At 51.8% G+C, this 23,440-nt stretch overlaps 2 protein-coding genes across 4 annotated transcripts in view; one reads left to right on the forward strand and one right to left on the reverse strand.

The window, feature by feature from the left end:
• The window catches only part of C11H6orf89 (chromosome 11 C6orf89 homolog), a 31,253-nt gene extending 30,588 nt beyond the window's left edge, over positions 1–665 (reverse strand). Inside the window, exon 1 of one of the 3 annotated variants that reach the window (XM_051153412.1) lies at positions 548–665. In XM_051153412.1, coding sequence (XP_051009369.1) covers positions 548–549 — 2 coding nt within the window. In that variant the 5' untranslated portion in view covers positions 550–665. The remainder of the gene's footprint in view (positions 1–547) is intronic. The other 2 variants (XM_051153413.1, XM_051153416.1) reach the window with 2 other exon arrangements.
• A 3,963-nt stretch (positions 666–4,628) lies between these two features.
• On the forward strand, positions 4,629–23,231 carry Ppil1 (peptidylprolyl isomerase like 1). Its single transcript, XM_051153418.1, has 4 exons — positions 4,629–5,148; positions 8,292–8,446; positions 22,251–22,319; positions 22,843–23,231. The coding sequence occupies exons 1-4, from the start codon at positions 5,093–5,095 to the stop codon at positions 23,061–23,063; spliced, it is 501 nt and encodes a 166-aa protein (XP_051009375.1). The 5' UTR covers positions 4,629–5,092; the 3' UTR covers positions 23,064–23,231.
• The last annotated feature ends 209 nt before the right edge of the window (positions 23,232–23,440 follow it).

The following is a 23,440-nucleotide window of genomic DNA, read 5'->3' on the forward strand; positions in this document are numbered from 1 at the left end:
TGCGATGAAACACCAGGCAGGTGATTTTTCTTGTACTGACAGGCGATTGCAAACAGTTCTTTTACTCAGGTCAGTACACCAAGACACATTTCCTTTCTGACATCTGAGACGCCAGGTTTATCACGTTAAAGTCCTCGTTATAATAAATAAATAAATAAATAAATAAATTCCTCCTTAACAATTAAGGAAAGATGTCTAAGAAGGGGTCAGGGATGGAGTCCGGTGATGCTAAGGTATCCGTGACAGGGTGGCGAGCTGGGTCGGGGCTTTCGAACACGGCCGCGACGCCTGCGAACCACGTTCAAGCAGGGTCGGACCCCGTTTCCCTCTCCTCCGCGGGCCTCCGAGAGATGTCTGAAGGGAATCAACCCCGAGGGAACGGCAGGGGGTGGGGTGGGGGTGGGATGATGTCAGTCAGCAGAATGCCGGAGGCTCTCGCAGAGGGGGAAAGTGGCGACAGCGGCGAGAGGGGCGGCGCGAGGCTGTGGCGGCCACGGAGGGCGGCGGGCCTCCTCCCCCCTCCCGGCCTCGGGCCCCAGTCACTCACATGCGGGCCCGCGCCCTCTCGGGCTCCTCCCGCCTCGGGGACACCAGCCGCCGGGCGAGGAGGATGGGCCAACAACTTCCTGCTTCCGGCAGCTCGACCCGGAAGCGATTCTCACGCCTCCGGTCAGGCCCCGAACACAAAGAAAAAACCTCTTTGCGCCCCACGCTCCAAAACAGATCCGGCAAGGGCTCGGGACCGGGGCAACTCTCGCGGTATCTGGAAAGCTTGTGCTCTTGCGCTCCCTGGCGTCCATATCTCACTACTGCGCCTTCTCAGTCCTAGAATATTCTTTCTCTTTCTCTGTCTCAGTCTCCCTCTATGTCTCTCTCTGTCTTTGTCTCTGTCTCTCTCTCTCTCTCGGTCTGAGCTCACGGACTCAAATCACTTACTTTTACACTCGGCTTACTCGTTTGTATCTACTGCCCGCTGATTCTGTGGTAGGCATTACTAAGCGCTTTACTTTTTAAAAAAAAAATATATTTTATTAATTCATTCATATTACATCTCAATTGTTATCCCATCCCTTGTATCCTCCCATTCCTCCCTCCCTCCCATTTTCCCCTTACTCCCCTCCCCTATGACTGTGACTGCGGGCGACCTCCTCCCGCTGTATATGCTCATAGGGTATCAAGTCTCTTCTTGGTACTTTTTTTTTTTTTAAGCGTTTTACTCTTACGAAACTGCTTAAGCAGTTCTGTTACAACATAAACATTCTCACAACATTTAATCTTGCACCGGCGGAACGGGTTTATGGAGCTAGTTAACTTGGAGATTTCGCTCACAAATAGAGAGTGGCCGTCAGCATTTGATGCCACACTCCTCAGTCCGGAACTGTGTGTAACGTTAGAACTTCAAAAAGAAAACATATATATTACTTTTTACTCTTTTTAATTATGTGTATGTGTTTCTCCATGTAGATATGTGAATGCATGGATCCTCGGAGGCCACGGGCGCGGGTCCCTGGATCCCCGGATCCCATGAATCTGCACTTACAGACAGTTGTGAGCACAATGGGAACTGAGTTCAAATCCTCTGGAAGAGCGGCTTCCCAGGGCTCTTAACAGCTGAGCCATCTCTCCAGCCCCTCTGTCAGAGCCTTGAACTAATGTCCACATGGGACCTGCAAACAAAATACTGGGGCTCAGGCCTGTTGCTGCAACTACAAAGTCATTGTGATTGTGAGTCGGGGTCAGGCAAACCAGAGAAACAGCCACCACCCGACTTTATTCCCTCCCCAGTAAGGACACAATCAAATCCCTCCTGGCACCTGTCATTACCTGTCCCTTTAGTGGACACATCAAGACTGTTGGAGCTGACTCTTTGTCCACTCCTTAAAATCACAGTTACACGGGCTGGAGAGGTGGCTCGGCGGCTATGAACACTGGCTGCTCCTGCAGAGGACCCGAGTTCAGTTCCCAGCACCCACACAATGGCTTAAAACTGTAACAGAGTTTGTCCAGGACTTCCAGCAAGTGGCTCAGACAACATTAACTCTTCAGGGACAAATCGACTCTTTGGCAGCGGTGGTCCTCCAGAATCGACGAGGACTGGACCTCGTTATGGCTGCAGAGGGTGGTCTTTGTCTCTTTCTCCAAGAGGAATGCTGCTTTTATGTCAGCCGGTCCGGTATAGTACAAGATAAGATCCAAGCACTTCAGGCAGAGCTCCAAAGGCGGAGGGAGCAGCTTGCAGCAGCATCTAACTCCTGGACCTTCGAGAATCCCGCATAGGTGTGGGTCTTACCCTGTCGACACCCCCACCCCCACCCCAAAGTGAAAATGTTAGTAATCAGGCAGCAATGCAGCCACCCCCAAAGGCCCTGGGACCATGGAAAAACAGACAACTTCAAAGCCATTCTGGAATACGTCACTGACAGCCGGCAGGATTTACGTCCCCTAACCCACGTCTGCATTTTCTGCATATGCTTTGGGTCATCTTATTAAAAGGAATTCCTCCCATCACCCCCTCCAGAGACCGTCTCTGTACACCCCCTCCCCACAGTAATGAAACCTCTCACATGGATCTGCTGTGTGGGGTGATTTCTCTTTCACCGTAGCACACCGCCCATACATCCTAATATCAACCTGCACAACTACAGGGAAGTCTGACAGGTTGGCTCACACAGCACACCATGTAAAATGTGAGTCAGAAATTACTGTCAATGGTGCTGAGTCGAGGGCCACACTCGACCCTGGGTTTTTAAGTTGACACGGGATCACCTTGGTATAGCACAGTTGTAGAACACACTGAAAATGCCAAAACTTTAAAGATGCTTCAAAACACTTCCCAAAAACTTTTTTTAAAAGATAAAAAGGCCGGGCAGTGGTGGCACACGCCTTTAATCCCAGCGCTCGGGAGACAGAGGCAGGCAGATCTCTGTGAGTTCAAGGCCAGCCAGGTCTACAAAGTGAGTCCAGGACAGCTAAGGCTACACAGAGAAACCCTGTCTCGGAAAAAAAAAAAAAAAAAAAGATTAAAAAGTACCTATGATTTCAGGCTATAGAAGCTAGCCACTTTGATAGTTTAGTGTGAGCTTTTAGCATGCTGGGTAAGTGCTCTACCACTGAGATATAGGCCCTGAACAGAGAGAGAGAAAGAGAGAGAGATTGAGATTGTCTGTCCCGGGTCTCAGTTCTGCTGTGTAGGTCCCAGGTTGAACTCAGGCCATCAGGTAGCAAGCATCCTTGCCCTCTGAGCTAACTCCCTGCCCAAGAGACTTTTTAATCTTTTTCCTTAATCATGAAAAACAACGTTCTTAGGGATGGGGAGATAGCTCGGGTGTTAAAAGCACTTACTGCTTTTGTGGAGGGCGTGGGTTCTGTTTTCTAATGCCATATGCCCGCTCAAAAATCACTTTTGTTCATCTAGCCTTTGACAGAAGAGTTCCCCAGGAACACTTAACCCCAGCTTTGTTGGGCTTGTAAGTCCTGGGCAGGCTAAGTGTTCAGAGCTACCTGTAATATCCTTTGCTCAGTTTTCTTGGGAACCGCGGGTCGTCAGGGTTTGCATTTGTTTTGGTTTTGCCTTGCTGCACAGAAAGTGGGCGGGTGGGAGGGAGGATGCATCTGAGAACTGAAGACGGGGTGTAAACATCCTCTTACTTCTGTGTTGTTAATTATGGGATGTTTAATATAAAACATATATTTCCCAAGTAGCTCACTGATCTTAGAGCCAGCTGTTTGGGCTAGACTGGACAGCCAACCAGCTCCATGGATTCTTCCATCTGTGCTACCCCAATGCTGAAGTCACGGTCACAGGTGCATACAGGTGCATACCTGACATTTGCATGGGTGCTGGGCACTTAAACTCAGATACCTGTGCTTGTACAGCAGGCACTTTACCAACGAAGCCCTATTAGGCAGTCTACCAACAAGCCTACAGCTCCAGCCTCAACAATACTAGTTTATTCACCCTGCTTCTATCTTGTTTTTTGTTTGTTTGTTTGTTTGTTTCAGATTTTTGTTTTATTATGTATACAGCATTCTGCCTGCAGGCCAGAAGAGATGGTTGTGAGCCACCATGTGGTTGCTGGGAATTGAACTCATGACCTTTGGAAGAGCAGTCAATGCTCTTAACCTCTGAGCCATCTCTTCAGCCCCCAGCCTCTATCTTGTCCTCCCACTATACCTCTCCATTCTTTGTTTCTCCTGTCACCCTGAACAACTTTGGGGTGCCAACCTATCATAAGCCAGCCCTTTTGTGTGGGGGGGGAGGGGTGTTTGAGACAGAGTTTTTCTGTGTAGCCCTGGCTGTCCTGGACCTCACTTTGTAAACCAGGCTGGCCTTGAATTCTGAGATTCTCCTGCCTCTATTTCCCCGAGTGCTGGGAGCAAAGGCGTGGACCAGCACCTTCTGGAGGAGTCATTTTAAACCTTGTCGTTCTCTTCCCGCCCTTTCCCTATTTCCACGTAGTCCTTGCTTTGGGAATCTGGAGGATCAGATTTGTCAAGTGACTGTTACGTGACACGTAACTGCGGAGTATCAATTTTCACATCTGAAAACCACGACTACTATTAACAACAGGATTGCTTTATGGAACAGATTAAATAGGAAAGTGTGTTTGGGCGCGCTAGTCCACGTCTTTAGTCCCAGCACTGGGGAGGCAGAAGCAGGAGGATCTCTGAGAGTTCGAGGTCAGCCTGGTCTACATAGTGAGTTGTAAGACAAACACGGCTGCGTAATGAACTTCTGAGACATGCAAGTCAGGGAACTAAGAAAGTCTTTGCTGTTTGGACAACCCTCCAATCAGAGTGAAGAAGGGTGTTCCCGCCTTCCGGGCCGAAACAGACCAATCACCGTTACGGAGCATCGCGCGAAACTCCGCTGAAGGACCTTGCATTTGTTTGCGTCCCTGCACCAGGTATCTCGTCTTGCAATCCCCTTCCCAGCCTCCAAAGAAGAATCCTTCATCTTCCTTGTCCCAGCGCCCTAAATCCTAACACTCAAACCGGCTGGTCGGCGGGAGCCGGAAGTGTGCGCCGCAGGAACGGGTCCCCAGTCAACGCCGCCGGAAGTAGTGATTCCTACGGGATACCTTCACTCAGCATGGCGGCGATTCCCCCTGACACCTGGCAGCCGCCCAACGTCTACCTGGAGACTAGGTGAGGGATGGAGTGGGATGGATTGGCCCGGGAAACGCGGGTTCGTGCCTCAGCGGCCAGGCTAGGAAAGGCCGGTCTGATTCGCAGATGGACCGAACAGAGCCGCGGCCATGAGTTCTGAAGGGAGGGACCTCAGGGGAGCCCCCATCGCGGGAGAGCTCGGCGGCTTCTGTCTGCGGTCCTGTCCCCTCGCCGTTCATTAGTTCATTTATCTATATCCACCTTCGTTCATTCACGCACTCACTTAATCTCAACAATTGAGTGTTGGGTCCACAAGCCATGCACGTGGGACCTGGACTTTTGAGGACACAGATCTAGATAAAACAGTATATTACGGCGAAGGAGACGGACGTGTAAACAAACACTACGAGACATGTAGTCGGACGGTCTGATCAGATTGCTTTGAAAGTAGAGGGAGATTTATTTCCCCCACTATCCAAGGGTGATCTTTGCGCGGGGGACATGGCGCACGCAGTTGGTAGAGTGCCCCGCATATACTCGAGGTGGTTGGCACATGCCTGCAGTCCTAGCACTCTGGAGATGGGAACTGGAGAGTCAGGAAGGCAAGGTCTGGGCTCAGGTGGTAGAAACCTTTCGTGTATCGTATAGTCCCTCGGGTGAACTTCCAGGACCACAAACAAAAGATACGTGTTACCTAGGGTTGTGAGATACGTTTTCAGTCCCAGCACCAGGAAGCAGAGGCAAGTAGATCACTTTTGAGTTCAAAGCCAGCCTGGTCTACATAGCGAGTTCCAGGCCAGTCGGGACGCCATAGTGGGACCCTGTCTCCAAAAGAGAGAGAGAGGTACAGATCATTTTTGGCTATGTATCTAGTTGAAGGCCAGCCTTGGCTACAAGAGACCATGGCTCAAAAAAGGAAATGTGATCTAACGGTATTTATAATTAGTTAAACCCCCCTTCTCCTGGTGCATGCGATTGCATTCTGTTTAAAGTCGTCAGCAGCTCGCCATGAAGGCATTTTTTCGCCATCACTCCCCACTCCAGTTTGAATGAAGAGAAATGCCACCTTTTACAGATTTGCCGGTAACCTGAGTTTCACAGTAAGTGGAGGGAACCTTGCTTGGAGCCTGGTCAGCCTGCTTCTGCCTTCTGAGTGCAGGCATTAAAAAGGCATGTACCACCACGCCCCGCTCTACGTAGAGCCCTCACATTGCCGGGGCCCTCTGAATCTGGGCCTGTACAGACTCAACTCAGTCCTCATGTCCCTAGAGCTCAGTGGGTGATGACATACAGCAGATGACATGCCTTCTCTGTTGCTTCTGTTCTATCCTTAAAGGGACCAGGGAGGAAGAATAAGAGCGCTTGTACTGGGCATATGCAGACATGTGAGGAGACAACCAGTGTTGGCATTTATTTTACACATTCTCTTTAGATTTTAATTATGTGTGTGGATGTGTGAACATGGGTGTAGAGGCCAGATCTATTGAAAACCCTGGAGCTGGAGGTACAAGTGGTTGTGAGCCTCCTGCTAGGACTGCAGGGAACCAAACCCCCATCCTCTGTAAGAGCAATATGCGATCTTAGCAGCTGAGTTATCTCCAGCCCTGTTTGACCCTCTCTTTAACACACAAACTCCTTTCTATCTTTCTATTTAAGTTTTGTTTTGTTGTTGTTGTTGTTATTTGTTTGTTTTTCAAGACAGGGTTTCTCTGTGTAGCCTTGGCTGTCCTGGACTCGCTTTGTAGACCAGGCTGGCCTCGAACTCACAGCGATCCACCTGCCTCTGCCTCCCGAGTGCTAGGATTAAATGCATGCGTGTACCACCACTGCCTGGCTCTTAAGTTTTTTAAAAAATAGGTGATTATATTTACATGATCGAAAATATAAAAGTTAGGGGGCTGGAGATGGCTCGGAGGTTTGCTCTTCCAGAGGTTCTGAGTTCAGTTCCTAGCAATCACATGGTGGTTGGCTCATGACCTTCTGTAATGTGATCTGGTGCCTTCTTCTGGAGGACAGGCATACATGCAGGCAAAACATTGTATATATAATAAATAAATAAATATTAAAAATAAAAAAGTTAGAAGAAGTATTTACTGAACATCTTGCCTCTTCTCTGGTCAGCTGCCCCTCCCCCACCCCAGACTGATACAAATGTATATAAAAGCCCTCGTGCTTTAATGCCCTCCAGGTGGAACGTGAGGTCTTCTTTCTAGTTTGGGGTTGGTGTCAGAGCAGCAGTATATGCTCTGAGAATTTTGCCTGGTCTGTGGTTGTTTCGTTTAGAACGTATGCTGTCCTGCATCACACTTAAGTGATGGGCTTGTTGCCTTGTGGGTTGTTTTCCTTCTGAGTGTGAGGTCTGGTCACAGTGCCTCACAGGGTTGAACAGCAAGAGTCCTTGAGAGCGCTTCTGCGTGCGCGCTCTGACCTTGCTGACTGGCCTGTGCTGCTCACTTCTGCGCGCTCTGACCTTGCTGACTGGCCTGTGCTGCTCGCTTCTGCGCGCTCTGACCTTGCTGACTGGCCTGTGCTGCTCGCTTCTGCGCGCTCTGACCTTGCTGACTGGCCTGTGCTGCTCACTTCTGTGCACTCCGACCTTGCTGACTGGCCTGTGCTGCTCGCTTCTGCCCGCTCTGACCTTGCTGACTGGCCTGTGCTGCTCGCTTCTGTGCACTCCGACCTTGCTGACTGGCCTGTGCTGCTCACTTCTGTGCACTCCGACCTTGCTGACTGGCCTGTGCTGCTCGCTTCTGCGCACTCTGACCTTGCTGACTGGCCTGTGCTGCTCGCTTCTGCGCGCTCTGACCTTGCTGACTGGCCTGTGCTGCTCGCTTCTGCGCGCTCTGACCTTGCTGACTGGCCTGTGCTGCTCACTTCTGTGCACTCCGACCTTGCTGACTGGCCTGTGCTGCTCGCTTCTGCGCGCTCTGACCTTGCTGACTGGCCTGTGCTGCTCGCTTCTGCGCGCTCTGACCTTGCTGACTGGCCTGTGCTGCTCGCTTCTGTGCACTCCGACCTTGCTGACTGGCCTGTGCTGCTCGCTTCTGTGCACTCCGACCTTGCTGACTGGCCTGTGCTGCTCACTTCTGTGCACTCCGACCTTGCTGACTGGCCTGTGCTGCTCACTTCTGTGCACTCCGACCTTGCTGACTGGCCTGTGCTGCCTGCCGTCCTCTCTGCAGCATGGGGATCATAGTGCTGGAGCTGTACTGGAAGCACGCGCCCAAGACCTGCAAGAACTTTGCGGAGCTGGCTCGGCGGGGCTACTACAACGGCACCAAGTTCCACAGGATCATCAAGGACTTCATGATCCAAGGCGGTGACCCGACAGGGACAGGTACAGTGAAGCCACCACATACAGTTTAAGTGTCACTCTGTCGTGACTGGATGGTAAGGCAACCACAGCTTGCTTTCCCATTTGCTGGCTCTGGTTCGTTTTTGTTTTGAGACAGGGTCTCATAGCCCAGGCTAGCCTCTCACTCACTGACTGAGTGGGAGCTAATCCTCTGATCTTCATGCCCTAACTTCCTCAGGGCTGGGATTTCTGTGTGCTGCCGTGCTCAGCGTTTGCTGGGCTGGGGATCGAACCCAGGGCTTGGAGGACACTGGGCAAGCACTCTGCCGATCGGGCTGCATCCGTAGCACCCCATCCCGTGCCCAGCCCTCTGCCAACTGGGCTGCATCAGTAGCCAGCCCCGCCCTCCCCACCAGAGGACCGGTGTAGCTGAGGTTGTGTTGAACCCCTGACCCCCTGCTTCTCTCACATGTTGGCTCATTGCTTCTGCTGACAGTCCTGCTTTCCTCAGAGTCCCGTGTGTAACTAGTTCACTGCAGAATAATAGCCATTCCAGGGCATGATACTTTTCCTAACTTTCCTGTGTCATTCATTAAAAGCAAATGGTAACTGCTGGAATCACAGTGACGTGGAGCTGAACCAGTCCGAAGTCAAATAGAGACAGTCCTGGGTCAGAGACTAGGATATCGGGCTCGCTTGTTTGGTTGGTTGGTTGGTTTTGGTTTTTCAAGACAGGGTTTCTCTGTGTAGCCTTGGCTGTCCTGGACTCCCATTATAGACCAGGCTGGCCTTGAACTCACTGGGATCTACTTGCCTCTGCCTCCCGAGTGCTGGGATTAAAGGCGTGCACCACCACCGCCCAGCATGGGCATGTGAGCCCTGCTTTGGGTGCGAGACTCTGCGCTCTAGGGGTATAGCTGTGAGCAGTGAGACAAACGCCCGCTCTCCAAAGAGTGGGGAAAGGTATGGGGATCCAAACCCGAAAAGGCCCCATGGGATGCTGTTGGAGTGAAGAGCTGACCAGAGAAGCAACTGGAACCTCGGCACTGGGGGTGGGGTGCACGAGGGCCTGAGGGCCTGAGGCAGGAGCCTGTGTAGACGGTACAGAGGGGACAATAGACTGGATGTCCTGAGCAGGACCACAGCCGCTGCTGTGCTTTGAATACCGTGATAGGATTTTGTCTGTGCTTTCAAGGGTCACTCTGTTGCTGCTTGGAGAATGAATAGAAAGGAAAGAAAGCAGGCCTAGGCCAGTCGTGGTGGCGCACGCCTTTAGTCCCAGCACACAGGAGGCAGAAGCAGGCCAATTGCTGTGAGTTCGAGGCCAGCCTGGTCTACAAAGTGAGTCCAGGACAGCCAGGGCTACATAGAGAAACCCTGTCTTGAAAAACCAATTAAAAAAAAAAAAAGATTGTAGGTCTATATCAGGGAGAGTCTGCCATCCCCATGCAGGCTAAAAGTAGGCTGCTGCACCAAAAACTGTTACATGTCCCCTGCTCCCGCCTGGGAGTGCAGGCATGTGCACCAGGTCCTGTTCACATGGTGCCGGGAGTCCGGGGCCTTGCATGTGCTCGACACTCTCCACCTCAGCTGCGCCCCCCGTCCAGCAGGTTACTTGTGTTGAAGATTTGCTGACAGACTTGAAGGGATGGTACGAGAGAGGGCGCTGGGCAAGGGCGTCTGAGGCCTTTGGTGAGGGAGGAGGAAGGCTGAGTGGGGAGCCATATGTGTGGAGCGAGGGCCAGGTCTAGAACAGGAAGTCTTTGTGAAGAGTTTGGTTGAAATTCTTGAGAATCCTTCAGGATAACACGAGGTCGGTATTTGGAAATGACGTGGAGTTATGGGGAGATCTGGCATGGAGGTATGAACTGGGGGTCACAGGTACTTAGATGGCATTTTGTTGTGTGTGTGTGTGAGGGTGTTGTGTGTCTTCATGTGTGCGCATGCCTGTGGAGGTCAGAGGTTGACATCCGGTGTCTTCCTGAATTGCTCACCACTGTCTAAGGGGTTTCTCACTGAACCGGTGCCTTGGCTGGGCAGGGTGACCAGCGAGCTCCAAGGGTCCATCTCCCTCCGTCCTCCCTGTGCTGGAGTGATGGAGGTGTGCCCCCACGCCTGGTTCTTCCCGTGGCCTCCCTGTGCTGGAGTGATGGAGGCTGCCCAGGGCCCCAACTCAGGTCTTCAAGCTTCTTCGGCAGGCATGCTCCTTGCTCAGACACCACCCCTCTTTTATAAGGCTGGGTCTTGTGTAGCCCAGGCTTGCCTTGACTCAGTGTAGCTAATGATGGCTCTGAAGTGTTCTGAACCCCAGCCTCTGCCTTTGGAGTGCTGGGGGTACAGGTGTCCCCCACCATCTAGGCAGGTGAAGGGCTTTTTTCTTGGGGAACCTGGTGGAACACTTACCCTCTCAAGAACCTTTGCTCAGCTCGCCTCTTCTCTTGTAGGTCCGGCTCTTTTTTTTTTTGTTTTGTTTTGTTTTCTAGACAGGGTTTCTCTGTGTAGCCTGGGCTGTCCTGGACTCACTTTGTAGGCCAGGCTAGCCTTGAACTCACAGAGATCCGCCTGCCTCTGCCTCCTGAGTGCTGGGATCAAAGGTGTGTGCCACCACCACCTGACCTAGTTCCGGCTCTTAAACAAGCCTGGTTTTCTCCTTCTCACCCTGACTGCTGTTACCCCGGTTCTCTGAAATATCATTCAGTTATTTCAACCCCCAACGATATTTCAGGAAAGCAAAATGTGGGAAAGAGGGAGGGAATCTCAGAAGTGTCGATCCTGAAGTTTCTTTCCTTTGTTGGCTTATCCACCAGCCCTCCTCTCAAGGAGAACAGAGCTCACTGCAGGAGGACCTCTCTCTAGAGGCCTTTTAGGTACTACACTAAAGCCAGGTTGGATCAATAACTAGACAAATGGAAATACATTGAAAAGAATGGGGTATGATTGGGTGGTGGCCCACACCTTTAATCTCAGCACTTGGGAGGCAGAGACAGGCAGATAGATCTCTGAGTTCGAGGTCAGCCTGGTCTGTAGAGTGAGTCCGGGACAGCCAGGGCTACAAGCAAATAAAAAGGAGTGGTATGTGTCTTATAATTACAGATTTCTGTTCATTTTTATTCTTCCACCCTAAATTTTTTTTTTCCTTTTTTGGTTTTTCAAGACAGGATCTCTGTGTAGCCTTAGCTGTCCTGGACTCACTTTGTAGGCCAGGCTGGCCTCGAACTCACATCAATCTGCCTCCTGAGTGCTGGGATTATAGGCATGCGCCATGACACCCAGCCCTAAATTTATTTTAATGACTTACTTATTTTTATTTTATATTGGTGTCTTGCTTGCATGCATGTTTATGTGAGGGCGTCAGATCTGGAGCTGGATTACAGACAAATTGTGAGCTACCATGTGGGTGCTGGGAATTGAACTCGGGTCCTCTAGAAGAGCAGCCAGAGCTCTTAACCGCTAAGCCATCTCTCCAGACCGCACCTTAAGTTTTTTAAAGTTAAAAAAAAAAATTATGGTAGTTTTAAAAATATTATTTTTTATGTGTATGAGTTTTGCCTTCATGCATATTTCTGCACCGTGTGCATGCTTGGTGCTCATGAGGGCCAGAAGAGGCATCCGATCCCCTGGGACTGGAGTTACACACAGTTGTGAGCTGCCATGTGACTACCAGGACCCAAACCCAGGTCCTCTGCGAGAGACGCAGTGCTCTTAATGGCTGATACATTTCTCCAGCCACAAAGGGGTTTGTTTTTTTTTTTTTTTTTTTTTTTTCTTTTAATGTGTATGTATGTACACTATTTGAATAGTGCCCACAGAGCCCAGAAGGGATGTCAGATCCCTTGGAACTGGAGTTACAGGCAGTTGTGAGCCACCTGATGGGGTACTGAGAACTGAACCCAGGTCCTCTGGAAGAGCAGCTGTTATTCCTAACCACTGAGCTGCACTTCCTTCCGCACACCCTAATTTTTGTTAGTTTTATTGTTTTCTCATCTTTACCCAATACAAACCTGTGGGGTCTGCATTTGGGTGGACGTGGTACTCAACCACTCAGTTATCAGAACAAGGGCTGAGGGCAACGTTCCTCTTTTCAGATATTTACTGGGCACATGCGTGCGTGCTACACTGCTCATGATGGAGTCCAAGGACTTCTGGAGTTGGTGCCCATCTTCTCACTTGGGCAGCTCTGCTTACTCCAGGCTAGCTGACTTAGAAGCTTCTAGCAGATTTTTCTACTCTGTCCCATCCTGCGTGGGAGGGTTGGCTTTACAGGCGTGTGCCACCACGCCTGGCTTTGAACTCGGGTCTTCAGGTGCACAGCAAGCCCTTTCCCAGCCAGACTGTGTCCCCACCAGAGGTCCTCCCTCTTGCTTTCTGTTGCAGGTGTTATATTTTTAGGTTCCTGTTTCAGACTTCCTGCCTGTTGCCTTTGTACTTTAAAAAAAGACCATGAGTAGATAGCGTATCTGTTGGAGCCACCGCATTCATCCCTTCAGCGCCTTTAGAAAATTCTGCTCAGTGCCTTCTAGTTTGAACACCATCTCAGGAAATCCAGATGTGTTCCCCTCCGGCCCAGTGAGTCAGAGAAGCCTGCGGGAGCCTTGCCCTGGCTAGCCAAGCTTACCAGGAAGCTGCTGGGCCCTGCCCTTTCTCGTCCCTGTCTGTCATGGTTCCTGCGGATGTGAGATGGTTTTCTTCCTTTTCCCTCTCAGACTCTGGCTTACTCCATTTTCAGCTGTGTCTGTTCTAGAAGGTTTCGCTGTTCATCAGCTGTGTTACTCTTTTATTAGTGCCATGTGGCTCCTGGTGTGTGTCCTCAGCCCAGCTGTGTCCTCTCCCCTCAGTGTGTTCACCATCTGTGTCTGAGCTGCTGACATACTGGGGCCTCACCTCTGCTGAGCCCTTCATGTTTGAGGGCCTCAGAGATGGTGCCCCCCCCTCCATGCCCCCATCCCCTGCCATCCTTCCATCGGCTGTGGCCTGCCCCATACTGCCCAGGACATTTCTGTGACATTGGTATCAGCACCTGTGTGTCCCTCTCTTGGTTTTGGTCAGGTACAACGGAACAGATTCCTGTCAATTTTCAAACTTATCTGGGGCCACGTGTCTTCTCCGCTGCATATTCACGGTTGCTGGCTCTCCACTGCCTCCCAGCCTGAACAGGAACTGAGGAGCTCACGTGGGATGCCAGTGAATTCAGTCATCCCTCCAAGTCCAACCCTGGAAGATAGACAGCCCTCCACACACACTGTGTGCAGTGTGTGGGCTTTTGCCCCTGGGCTGCTCGATGGCGCCCTCTGTTGGCTTTTCAGAATTGCAGGGTGTGTGGCTCAGCCTGGCTCTGCTCTAGTCCCCCTCAGTGCGGGAGAAGAGTCTTTGCTTGGCCAGTTCTTCAGAATTTAAAAAAATACTTGTTTCCCATTATTTAACAGGGTCTCATGGTGTAGCCCTGGCTGGCCTGGAACTCACAGATCGGTCTGCCTCTGCCTCCCAAATGCTGAGGTTGGAGATGTGTGCCACACCAAGCTGTTTGTTTCCCTTGATTTTTGCCTTTGAAAAATCGTTGTGAGGCCAGGCGTGGTGGCGCACGCCTTTAATCCAGCACTTCGGAGACATAGGCGGGTGGATCCCTGTGAGTTCAAGGCCAGCCTGGTCTACAAAGAGAGTCCAGGACAGCCAAGGCTACACAGAGAAACCCTGTCTCAAAAAACAACAACAACAACAAAAAATCATTGTGATTTGTTCGTTTCACTGGATATTGAGGCAAGGCAGGGTTATGCTGATATTCAAGGCTGCCCTTCCTGACCTTTTATTTTATTATTATTATTTTTTTAACAGGATTTTACTGTGTAGGCTTGGCTATCCTGAAACTCACTTTGTAGAAAGGCTGGCCTTGAACTCACAGAGAAGCACCTGCTTCTTACTCCCAAGATGTGGGATTAAAGGCGTGTGCCCTGCTTCTCCCTCTCATTGCTATAATGAAATGAATTTTAATCTGTAACACTGGTGTGCTGACAGCCAGCGCTCGGGGAACGGGACGTGACTCTGAGGTGACCTGTTGGCACAGTGCCTCCCCGGTCTCTGTAGTTACTTTGCTGTCTTTCCTAATGTCACATTTCCATGATGTACTTTAGATGAAATTGAAGCACTCAAAAGATTTCCAATAACGTCGCAGCCTCAAGTATAACAAATGTTTGCACAGCCTGCCAGCAGGTCTGTGAGAAAAGCAAGCAGGACCCCCCCCCCAGCCCCTCCCCCAGGCAGTAGATCACGCCTGCCAGCCAATGAAGAGAAAGGTTTGGCTAAATGTCTCAGGCGGGTAGCAGGTAACATTGCAAGTTCTCTGTCAGTTGGGTGTTTCTTCCCCACTTCCGCTCCCTGCCGCCGCCTAGCTGCTTGGGAGCCTTTCTTCCCACAGCCCCCTGGCACCCATCCTTGGCAGACTCACTCTCAGGTCAGATGCCTTCTGGCTTCCTGCGTTTCACTCTGAGCATAGCCTCTCCCTCACACTGCCCACCCTGAAATGACCACGGCAGCCCTTTCGTTTCTGCTTAGCCACGCTCGCTCGCCTCCAATTAGAACCCCACACCCTGTCGCGCTCCTGTGAAGTCGGCTAGCTCTGTTCTTGGCCCTGATTAGTTGCACATGGTTACCTTTCGTGGCCGCTTCCCTCCTTCATCTCTCCTCTTGGTAGCCCCAGGAACACCTGTCATTTGTCTTGTGGAACAGCAAGCCATTAGTAATTTTACTCATTTAGTGAGTATTTGCTAAGAATCTGCTGGGTGCCCTGCGCTGTTGCAGAGCCTGTGAAGAGTGTCAAGGCTCGGAAGCTGGGGCATTCTCTTTCCTCACGGAGATCCCAGCTCCACAGGAAAGAAGCCGCTCCTTTTAAGACACAGGAGAGGGCCTGGAGAGATGGCTCAGCGGTTAAGAGCATTGGATGCTCCTCCAGAGGACCCTGGTTCAATTCCCAGCACCCCCATGACAGCTGACTACTGTCTGGTTTGTAACTCAAATTCCAGTGGGTCCTACTCTCTCACTCAGACCTATATGTATGCCAAACACCAAATGTACATATACCAAACAACAAATGTACATATAAGTAAATAAAATTAAACACACACACACACACACACACACACAGAGGAGAGTAGTGAGGCTATGAGTGTGTATCCTGGGCAGGTTGGGTAGTTCATGAGAGGACTGGTCCCATGGGGTGTGATTTACTGGAGAGGAGGCTTGTGGATGGGCCTTGAAGGAATTGTAGAAGCCAAGGGCATGGCCCTTTGGTATATCTGCAGGGACACATAGGGAACCTGCTGTCCTGGGAACCCGTGCTGATTTGCGTCACTGGTCCTGTGAAGGAACCCCACCATCGTTTGCTCCTGAGATTGTAGTTGAATGCCTGAGGCCTCAGTCACACATCTCTGAACTGCATATGCAGGGGACAAGAGAGGAGCCGTTTGGTCACATGGACACCAGTGAGGAAACACACCAGTGGGATGAGGGTAAGATGGGTGCGGCTTATGCAGGTCCCGCCGACCCAGGGTGCAGGGTGCTCCAGTGTGGGCACTAGGGACCCTTGTGACTGGAGGAAAGACAAGTATCTGAGAAGCTGAGCCCTGCTGGCATCCATGGCAAGGTCAGGTCAGGACCAGGTGCCTGGCAGGGATGGGGCCCAGTGTCCTGGCCTCACATGGTCACTCGTCACACACACAGGTTAGGTCACTTTGTAGAGCGCTCTTGTCAGGAGGTGGGGAGCATAGCCGTCCGTTCCTCCCAGGGTTATTGTGGCAGCTAAGTGTGCTCCTATTGGAAAAATGGCTGGCAAAGGCTCGGCACAGAAACAGTTCAAAAGATTTTGTTGTTGTTTGGTTTGGTTTGGTTTGGTTTTTCAAGACAGGGTTTCTCTGTGTAATAGCTCCAGCTGTCTTGGACTTGCTTTGCAGACCAGGCTGGCCTCGAACTCACAGCAATCTGCCTGTCTCTGCCTCCCAAGTGCTGGGAATAAAGGTGTGCACCACCATGCCCTGCTTAAAAGATTGGTTTTTTTTTATGGTTAATTACTTAGCTTGTCACAGGTTCCTGCTAGGCTCACTCTCTCTGCTGCCTGGCGCTACAGGCTGGAGTCCAGCAGGGAGAAAGTCCAATGAGAAGGCAGAAGGTGAGCTATTCTGTGTGTACTGTCAAGTGACTTGAAAGATGGCTGTGGGAAGAGCGGGGCGTCTCCACCTTGGCATTATCAGTCGAGGCTAGATAGTTCTGGGGTGGGCTGCATTGGCATCGAGGGGTGGTTAGCAGCCGGCATGGCGTAGTATAGCATCTGCCTGCTAGATAGTAGACTCTTCAGTTATGACAACCAAAACTGTTCCTGACATTAACCAGCATCCCCAGGGCCACAGCCAACCCTGTTGACAACTGCTGGGCTAGAGGATGGAGTGGTGCTGTTAGGGATGACGAATGTAGGAAAGGCCTCTCTGATAAGATGGAGTAGAGAGAGCTCTGAGTGCCAGGGTGGGGCAGCGAGCGAGGGAGGCAAAGAGGGAGAGGGGAGCACCAGCGTCCCTGGTTCCTGAGCTGTGTCTTGGCAAGCACCCTGGTTTAAGGCCTCCGACTACTGTTCTCTTTGGAGTGTTTCTGCCCCGACCCTGGTACTCAGAGCTCTACTGGACCTTATCAGAGAGGCCTTTTGTACATGTATCATACCAATCCAGAGCGGCCTCTGCATGGTGGAGCTGGAGAGTTGTGGCTTGCACCAGGGGTAGTGTGATCCCTGGGAAGCAAGCACACAGGCGGGTTCAGATGTTCCGAGCTTTACAGGGAGAGAGAGAGCTGGAGGGGAAGAGGTGAGCTCTCAGGGCACCATCGGCCAGGGCTCAGTGGAGCAGTGGGACAAGGTGTGTGGAGGCCTCAGGATGGAACACGGACGGTGCTTCTTATCCTGCGCCAGTCAGAGTGAGGGAGCGACAGGAGATAAGCCAGGTTCCTGTGAAGGGGACACAGGACATAGAGGGACTGTGGAGCCGGGGTTGTTTTCTGAATAATAATAATAGGAAATAATAATGAAGTGCTGACAGGAAGAGGAAAGCTGAGACAGTTGTCGCTGCAGCTTCCTTACAGCTGTGGCCTCGGGTACATGGGGGTGGGTATCCAGTGGTTCATAGGGAGCATCAGTGACAGGAGGAAGTGAGGGAGGAAGGACCCTAGGTTCTGGAATAATCTCCAGGCTAACTGAAGATCAAGGAGAGCCAGGAGTGGTGGAAGAGGGGAGTGGGCCAGGCTGACTGCTGGCCTCTGTGGATGGTGACTGTGTCTGCTGTTCCAGGGGAGGCACATGGCACCCTTGGTTAGTGAGCTCAGCATCCCTGGTGCCCTCTGTGCTCGCTTCCTGTGTACCTGCATGACTCCTGAGATGGGCTCTGGGCTGCTGTCACTAAGCGGGTGTGTCGTTGGGTAATACTTTGGGCTCTAACAAACATGGCAGCCATCATGGCTGTGCTGTTTCTCCCACAGTATAAAACACCCTGAGGAAAGCCGTTGCTCCTGCTGCCTCACTTCCTGGCACAGTTAATGAGGGCAGAGCTCACTCTATCTTTTTCTGCACCACTCCTAGCTTTTGGCCTTTGATCTTGGGCTCGTGTCTTCTGGTTGCACAACGGCTGCAGCTGCTTTTGAAGGAAGATGAGAAAAGGCTACGGGGAAAAGCAAAGGAGGCGCTGTCTGTGTGTATACGGAAACCGCTGGCTTCTTGAAAGAGTGACCTAGCAGGCTTGTTTATGTTGTAAGACAGAACTGGGCCATTGGCCCCAGCTGGCCACAAGTGCCCTGTACATGTCTTTGAGGCCAGGGAAGGTGGGGACAAAGCACTGGGAATGCCCAGGGGACAGTGTCCTGAGGTGCCTGTTGGAGGTTTTGTCACCAGAGCAGAGGAGAGGCTTTTGTTGGTCAGCTGACCTGGTGTCCAGTGCCCATGTGGCCCTCCTTATGGGCTACTGCCCACCGTGGTTCCTTTAGGCCTGGTTATCAATCTGCTCCCTGTCATGGGCTGGATGGGGACAAGTCACACTAAGCACAGTAACCGTGTGTCAGCCCACGCTTCATGTGTCACGCCTTAGACGTCAGTCTGTTCCTCCTGGGAGTTTTGGGGGGTGGGGGACGTAAGGAAGATGCTGGGGAGTCTTGGATAGCTGTATTTGTTGTTTTCACTCTTCAGCTGAGAACAATGATTTATTGTACATGAGTTACAGCTGGCCAGAGGTGCGGCTAGACCTGGTCCAGAGCTTAGGGCCAGCAGCTGTTCTGGTTGTCAGGCAGTTAGTCTCTCAGGTGGTCTTGGCAAGCAGATGGTGAAGTTCTAGGTCTGTTGAGACTTCTAACCAATGGTCGGACACAGTCCAGTAACTTGTGCAGCGCCCCAGCCGCCAGCATCCCTTTTCCATCTGTTTGGTTGGTTGGTTTTTGGTTTTTTTTGAGACAGGGTCTCTCTGTGTGGTCCTGACTGTCCTGTACTCGTTTTGTAGACCAGCCTGGCCTTGAACTCACAGTGTTCTGCCTGCGTCTGCCTCCTGAGTGCTGGGATTAAAGGTGTGCGTCACCATGTCCGGCCTGGTAGCTTTATCTTTAAGAACAGCACAGATCATCTGTAAACACCTCCATTCCTGGTGACCAATCCTTGGGACCTACAAGGTGAAGGGAAAAACAGACTCCTCTGATGTCCACTTGGGCACCATGGTAGGCATGCACACACACTCAGGAACAACACATAAATAAGTGTAATTAAACATCACCCAGAAGACATTGCAGGGCTTTGACTGACAAGGGGCCAGTCACGGAAGCCTGATGACGGCTTCAGAGAAGCCTCAACCCACCACGAAGGGCTGCGGCCCAGCACGTGCAGCACTGGGGTTCATGGCCCCTCCCCCAAACCCAAGTGTCCCCAACATGGCAAAGTGTGAGGGGACCTTGGGTGAGGCGAGTGAGCAGCACACTAACATGGTGTGCCATGCACACACACCCTTTGAAAAAAGATTTATTTGATATTATGGTGTTTGATCTGCGTGCTTGTCTGTGCACTGCAGGCCTGGTTTAGGGATATGAGTATCTCAGTGACCAAAGAAACTGGAGCTTGATGCGCCCCTGGTGGAATAGAGGTCGCTGCTGAGGAAATGTCGGCCTCTAAAGCAGCTGCTGACATTTGGGAGAGGCCTCTGGGGCTGGCGACTGGAGAATGGCATCTCGATGGGCTTTGGCATAGCGGTTCCTTGGTCAGAGGAGGCTCCTGACTTTGTCATGTGTCGTGTGTCTGAGATCTGTATTGGATACGTGTTCCACAGAGGCCAGAAGCCTGTCCTTCAGCCGGCAGCCTGGGCCCAGGGACTGTGGAGCCTGTGTGGGCCTGTGTCTGTGTGCAGGGGTGCACTCTGCTGAGGTCGCTTGTCCTTCCTGCCTGGCCACCTCGCCCCAGCTCTCTGTGCCACACTGGGATGTCCTGAGGGCCTTTTCCTCAAACCCCTCAGAGTTGAACTTAGTTATGAAAGGAGAGCAAGTTAATGCTGTTCTGGAAAGGCCAGCTCATAGTTCCCAAGATGCCTAGTGATTAAAAGGGCCTCCGCCCGCTGTCCTTTTGTCTCCTTGGTTATTTAAAGTCTCCACTGTGTCGCTGACTCTTGATTAGCCTGTATCTTAATGTTTGCGGTGGCATTTATGTGGCAGCTTTCAGGTCCCTGTGTTGGCTAGTTTTATGTCAATTTGACACAAGCCAGAGGTATTTGAGAGGAGGGAACGGAGTTGAGAAACTGCCTCTATAAGATGAGGCTGTAGGCGAGCCTGTAGGTACTTTTTAAAATTAGAGATTGATGTGGGTGAGGCCATCCCTAGGCTGGTGGTCCTGTGAGAGAGCAGGCTGAGCAAGCCAGTGTGCAGCCATCTTCCATGGGCTGTGCATCAGCTCCTGCCTTTAGCTTTCTCCCCTGTTTGAGTTCCTGTCCTGACGGCTTCAGTGAGGAGCTGTGATACAGAAGCATAAAGCAACACAAACCCTTTCACCCCCAAGTTATTTTGGGCCTTGGTGTTTCATGTTAGCAATAGAAACCCTCACTAGGCCGGGCGTGGTGGCGCACGCCTTTAATCCCAGCACTCGGGAGGCAGAGGCAGGCGGATCGCTGTGAATTCGAGGCCAGCCTGGTCTACAAAGCGAGTCCAGGACAGCCAAGGCTACACAGAGAGACCCTGTCTCAAAAAACCAAAAAATAATAAATAAATAAAAGAAACCCTCACTAGGACAGTTCCCCAAGAACCTTGGCGTGCAAGCTGCACTTTGTAGGTGCAGCCCTCATTCTGGGCAGAGGAAGTGAGTTAGGGAGCACACTGGGGGCCGCAGTGCTGTTGGAAATGCACTGAGGGGCTGCCACTGTGAGGACAAGCTCGGACATGGTGGGGTTTAGTTCCCTCATCTTCCAGAAGTGGATCGACCCTGGCCCAGGTGGGAGGCTTCCCCTACCTGCTGGGTCTGACAACCTAGAGGGGAAAGCAAAGGACTTAAAAACAAAGCTGGGTGTGGGGTGCACGCCCCGATCCTGGCACTCAGGAGGCAGAGACAGATAAATCTCTGTGAGATTCAAGGGTAGTTACATGGAGAGACCCTGTCTCGAAAATTAACAAACAGACACATGGTAGCTGTGGTGCCCAGGAGCCTGCTGGGCGAACACGTGCTATAGCCTTCTCCTTTACAGCAGGCTGTTTGGGGAGAGCAGACCCTGCTTCCGCTGGTTTCTGCTATAAGTGGACTCTACGTCAGAGCTCACTTACTCACTTGGACAAACCCGTAACTCAGCCAGACCCGTGGCCAGCGTGTAGTCTGTAAGCACTGATGAGAGCCTGCCTCCCGTCAGGTTTTCCTGTGTAGACACCATATTTCCTTTCTTTTCTGAGACAAGCTCTTCTCACTGGAGCTCAGATTAGTCTTGACCTCCAGCCTCCTGCCTCAGCCTCCTGAATGTCTACCCTTTTCCTGTAGAAGGAGATCCTGCCCGAGCTTAGGTGCCCGGCACCTCCCCTACCATACTGGACCTGGTGGTGGTGTGGCTAGCCGGCCACACGTCTGTCTCCCCATTACCCCCCACCCCTGGCTTCTCTGCGCACTCTGCATGTGTTCTGCTGTTGCCCTGTGCTTGTCTCTCAGCACCATCGCTGTCCCTCCCTAAGCTGATGGCTTTCCTTTCCCATCGCCTGGCTTAGGGGAGGCAACAGCCATCTCAGTGCCTTCCACAGCAGGCGCCTGGGGTGGTGGGTCAGTAGGATTCGCGGGCAGAGGCTAAGTGCAGCAGAGAAGGGGTTGGTTAGCAGTGTCTGTGGTGGGCGCTGGGCGCAGGGGCTGGGCACTCAGAGCCATGGTCCCTGGTGGTCACGTTGGAGGTTTTCTGTAGAGGGCAGATACCCAGTGCCACTGCCCTTTCGGATACTGTTCTGGCTTCCCGCACATTGACAGTGAACATTAATTTAACATGGTATTGTCTTACCCAAATGAAGCCAGTGACTGGTATATCTAATGTGTCTACCGACCTAACCCTAAGCCAGGAGTGGTGTTGCACGCCTTTAATCCTAGCACTTGGGAGGCAGAGGCAGGCGGATCTCAGTGAGTTTAAGGCCAGCCTGGTCTATAAAGCAAGTCCAAGACAGCCAGGGCTACATAGAGAAACTCTGTCTCGAAAAACCCAAAATAAATAAATGTGTCTACAAGGGGCTGCGGTGCTCGCTGCCTTGTCCGTCCCTGTACTCCGAAGTGTCCTTTGACCTCAGGCTGTTCATCTGTGGTGAGGTAGCTGGTTCACTGCTTGCTTGTCTTCTGATTGGATAGGTCGAGGTGGCGCATCTATCTACGGCAAACAGTTTGAAGATGAACTTCATCCGGACCTGAAGTTCACTGGTGAGAGTGTGATCTGGCTGGATGGACAGGAGAGGGGGGCATATTGAAAGCTTGCTCATTTGGCAGTGATTCAAGGTGACTGCCTGACACCATGGCATGGCGCCAGACAGCTGCCCAGCCATGGCGCCACAGAGTGCCCTGGCAGATGAAAGAAAACAGTGCCTCTTGAGAGTCCTTAGCAGTTCTGAGCACTGCTCTGTGTTCTGGGCTCTACCCACTTGTTAAATGTCATAAAGTGAAGGCTGTTTGAAGCTTTCTCAAAAGAAAGCAAGGCCTGCTGGGCTCTCAGAGGATGGAGTAAGGTGGGCTAGTGGTTAGTGCCGAGCAACACGAGTGAAGCTGGAGTGAGTTGGAGGCCCCTGGGGTGTGTAGGGAGAGTCCGCCCCGCGCCTTGGAAGGGATGCTGTGGTCCTGATGCTGGGGATAGAGAGGTGCATGCAGCTTTCTGCATCCTCGGACAGTGCTGCCTCTGCTGGTCTGAGGGGTCATTGTTCACGCTCTTCTCACTTCTTATCTCCCCCAGGGGCTGGGATTCTCGCAATGGCCAATGCAGGACCAGATACCAACGGCAGCCAGTTCTTTGTGACCCTGGCCCCTACCCAGTGGCTGGATGGCAAACATACCATTTTTGGCCGAGTGTGCCAGGGTATAGGAATGGTGAATCGAGTGGGCATGGTAGAAACAAACTCGCAGGACCGTCCTGTGGATGACGTGAAGATCCTTAAGGCATACCCTTCTGGGTAGGTAGGATGCTGCCTCGGGCACACCCAGGTCCTGGTGAGCCATCTTCTGGATGACAGAGTGCCGTGCCATTCAGCGGTGTGCGGACCCACTCTGAAGCGGAAGGGTCGTCTTCGGGGACATTTGTATTCCAGCCAACAGTCTCAGACTTGACAAGCAGGCTGTGTGGACGAGGCACGCTAACCTTAGCACAGCCCCTTTCAGCCTCTGCGTGCGTTCTTCCAGGAATACACACATCTCTCTCGGTTTCCCTCTCAGAACCTGAGCGTCAACACTGCTGCTCTGAATCTAAACATCCCACGCAAAGCCATATTGAGTTTTTGCCAAATGAAAAATGCATCCAGCAATCAAGTTGCTGAGAAGGTTGTCAGTGAGGGATA

This window comes from Acomys russatus, chromosome 11, assembly GCF_903995435.1.
Source record: "Acomys russatus chromosome 11, mAcoRus1.1, whole genome shotgun sequence".
In the NCBI taxonomy this organism is placed as follows: domain Eukaryota; kingdom Metazoa; phylum Chordata; class Mammalia; order Rodentia; family Muridae; genus Acomys; species Acomys russatus.

Coding starts and splice junctions, on each gene's coding strand:
- Ppil1 (XM_051153418.1), top strand. CDS start 5,093: ATGGCGGCGATTCCCCCTGACACCTGGCAGCCGCCCAACGTCTACCTG. Junction 5,149..8,291: donor AACGTCTACCTGGAGACTAG/GTGAGGGATGGA, acceptor TCCTCTCTGCAG/CATGGGGATCATAGTGCTGG. Junction 22,320..22,842: donor TCCGGACCTGAAGTTCACTG/GTGAGAGTGTGA, acceptor TATCTCCCCCAG/GGGCTGGGATTCTCGCAATG.